Consider the following 2855-nt stretch of genomic DNA (forward strand, 5'->3'; position numbering starts at 1 on the left):
AGGTGGAGGTGAGCGAAGACGAGCCGGCCAGCAAGGCTCAGCGCAGAAAGGAGAAGAGGCAGAGGGTGAAGGGGAACCTCACGCCGCTGACCGGGAGGAACTACCGGCAGCTGCTGGAGCGCCTGCAGGCACGGCAGAGCCGGCTGGACGAGCTGCGCGACCAGGATGAGGGGAAGGCGCAAGAGCTGGAGGCCAAGATGAAGTGGACCAACCTCCTATACAAGGCGGAGGGCGTGAAGATCCGCGATGACGAACGCCTGCTGCAGGAGGCCCTGAAGCGGAAGGAGAAGCGCAGGGCGCAGCGGCAGCGCCGATGGGAGAAGCGCACGGCCGGCGTGGTGGAGAAGATGCAGCAGCGCCAGGACCGGCGTCGGCAGAACCTGCGCAGGAAGAAGGCGGCCCGCGCCGAGCGCCGCCTGCTCAGGGCCCGCAAGAAGGGCCGCATCCTGCCGCAGGACCTGGAGCGCGCAGGCCTGGTCTGAGTCTGTCCCACCTGGGGCTGCCGTCTCTGTCCTGGGAGGCTCCAGGGAACCCTCTGAGTCCTTGATGCTGGCTCTGTCCCAGAATCTCCACAGACCGCAGCCTCTGCGTGTGAGGGGGACACTGTCGTGCTCTGCTGAGTTGTGAGGGCTCAGATCACGTGTATGAAAGAGAATGTTTCTGCGTCATCCTTGAAAACAGGGTCTGGGGCCTTCAGACCCAGGCAAAGGGCAAGCCACACTGGGGCCCAGTCTTCTTTCCTGGGCCCAAAAGCTTCCCCGAGGTTGGCAGGGTCAGGGAGGAGGAACGGTGGGGGTGGGCAGTCACTGCCCCTTCCCCCCTGCCTGTGTTCTCAGGGGCCACAGGACAGAAGAGGGTGGCCTCTGCTGCCCAGCCACGTTAGTCCGCAGCTGACTGGAACAGAGGACAGCCCTGAGGTGTGGCGTGTGGGCACCTGGCTCTCGGGAGTGATGGGAGCACGTCCAGGCGTGGTGCCTCCTGGGGCAGAACGCCACGTCTCCTCCCCCTTCTCTTGGCTTCTGCGTGTTGGGGTCTCATTCCTTTCTGTTCGTCAGTGCCTCTGGGCGGCATTTCACAGCCGAATTCAGAGGGAGGGAGGGAGCAGTACCTTCCCAGAGTCCACGCGTGTGAGTTGGGTCAAGTGCCTTGGCCCAAGGGAAAGACAAAGAGTAAAAGCTGGAGAGAGTGAAGTGAATGGAAGATACAAAATGTAATGGAAGAATTAAATCCAAAGCTCCAGGCAATCAAAATGAATGCAGGTTGAATAAACTCAGGTGAATTTTAGTGACACGTGGATGATAACACTGTAAATAAAATTCTTTTGATGAAACTCTCCGGTTAACTAGATGAAGATTGTAACCTAAAGGGAGCTGGTGTGACTTTTAATAGTGTCTACTGATGAAAAAGCCCTGTGAAAGATCAGATGTGAGATGGGTATGAGCTTGAGCCTAGGAGACAGACACAACAGTATCTGGAAAGAATACATAGTCCTTCCAAGCGTATATGGAACATGGATGGGAACTGACCACCTACTTTGTCTAGAAAAGAAGTCGCAAGATATTTCAAGGAATCAGTATCATTACCTGACCATATCCCAATGTCCTTAAAAAAATTTTGAGCTAATTCTTTTTTTTTTTTAGACGGATTCTCACTCTGTCGCCCAGGCTGGAGTGCAGTGGCACGATCTCGGCTCACTGCAACCTCCGTCTACCAGGTTCAAGCGTTTCTCCTGCCTCAGCTTCCCGAGTAGCTGGGACTACAGGTGCCCGCCACCACGCCCTGCTAATTTTTTGTATTTTTAGTAGAGACGGGGTTTCGCCGTGCTAGCCAGGATAGTCTCGATCTCCTGACCTCGGGTGATCCACCCGCCTCGGCCTCCCAAAGTGCTGGGATTACAGGCGTGAGCCACTGCCTCCAGCCTAAACTAATTCTTAAAATTTCATATTTGGAACTTATAAAACATAGTTACAAATTACCTATGAGTTAATTCCTAATGGATGTTAGAAGTATTTGGGACTAAAAGATAATGAAAATGCTGTGTATTGAAGTTTGTGGAGCAGGGCCTGGCACGGCGGCTCATGCCGTTAATCCCAGCACTTCAGGAGGCGGAGGCGGAGGCGAGTGGATCACTTTAGGTCAGGAGTTCGAGACCAGCCTGACCAACATAATAAAATTCCATCTCTACTAAAAATACAAAAATTAACGGGCATGGTGGGACATGCCTGTAGTCCCAGCTGCTTGTTAGGCTGAGGCAGGAGAATCGCTTCAACCTGGGAGGTGGAGGCTGCAGTGAGCCAAGATTGAGCCACTGCACGCCAGCCTGGGTGACAGAGCGAGACTGTCTCAGAAAAAATTTATGGAACAGGATTAAAGCAGCATAAAAAACATGTCATAGCCCCTAAATGTATGTGCATCTACAGATAGATAAATAGTGCCATTCATACACGTATATGCTGTATGTCTGTGTTTTTAAGGGCCAAAGATAAGCATGCAGCTTAAGTTGGAACAACTCAAAGTAAGTGGAAGAAAGGTCTCCAAAACTGACCAATGGAAAGCCTGAGTTGTAATCACTGATGAAATTGAATCAGTAGTTAAGAATGTTCTCCTAGACAGTTATAGAGAAGTTCCATGAAATAGAGAGCAGGTAATTCCAGACTTAGACAAATGCTAACAGAGAATCAAATGAGAGAACACTTCATGAATTTAACTTTGTTACTAAAACTAAACAAGAAAACTAGGTAAGAGGAAGGGAAGTTACCAAATGCCAGTGTCAAAATTTTAATAATAATAAACCAAGTTTAGCAAAATGCCACGCTGGATTTAATTCAGAATTGCAAAGCGGTTTCAACGCCAGA

The 2855-nt window shown here is 51.2% G+C and overlaps 1 protein-coding gene across 1 annotated transcript in view; it reads left to right on the top strand.

Moving 5' to 3' along the window:
- The window catches only part of SURF6 (surfeit 6), a 5851-nt gene extending 4228 nt beyond the window's left edge, over positions 1-1623 (top strand). Inside the window, exon 2 of the mRNA XM_011931424.1 lies at positions 3-1623. Within this exon, the coding sequence (XP_011786814.1) occupies positions 3-482 (480 nt within the window). The 3' untranslated portion in view covers positions 483-1623. The remainder of the gene's footprint in view (positions 1-2) is intronic.
- Positions 1624-2855: the final 1232 nt, after the last annotated feature.

Source organism: Colobus angolensis, unplaced genomic scaffold (assembly GCF_000951035.1).
Source record: "Colobus angolensis palliatus isolate OR3802 unplaced genomic scaffold, Cang.pa_1.0 Scaffold9, whole genome shotgun sequence".
In the NCBI taxonomy this organism is placed as follows: domain Eukaryota; kingdom Metazoa; phylum Chordata; class Mammalia; order Primates; family Cercopithecidae; genus Colobus; species Colobus angolensis.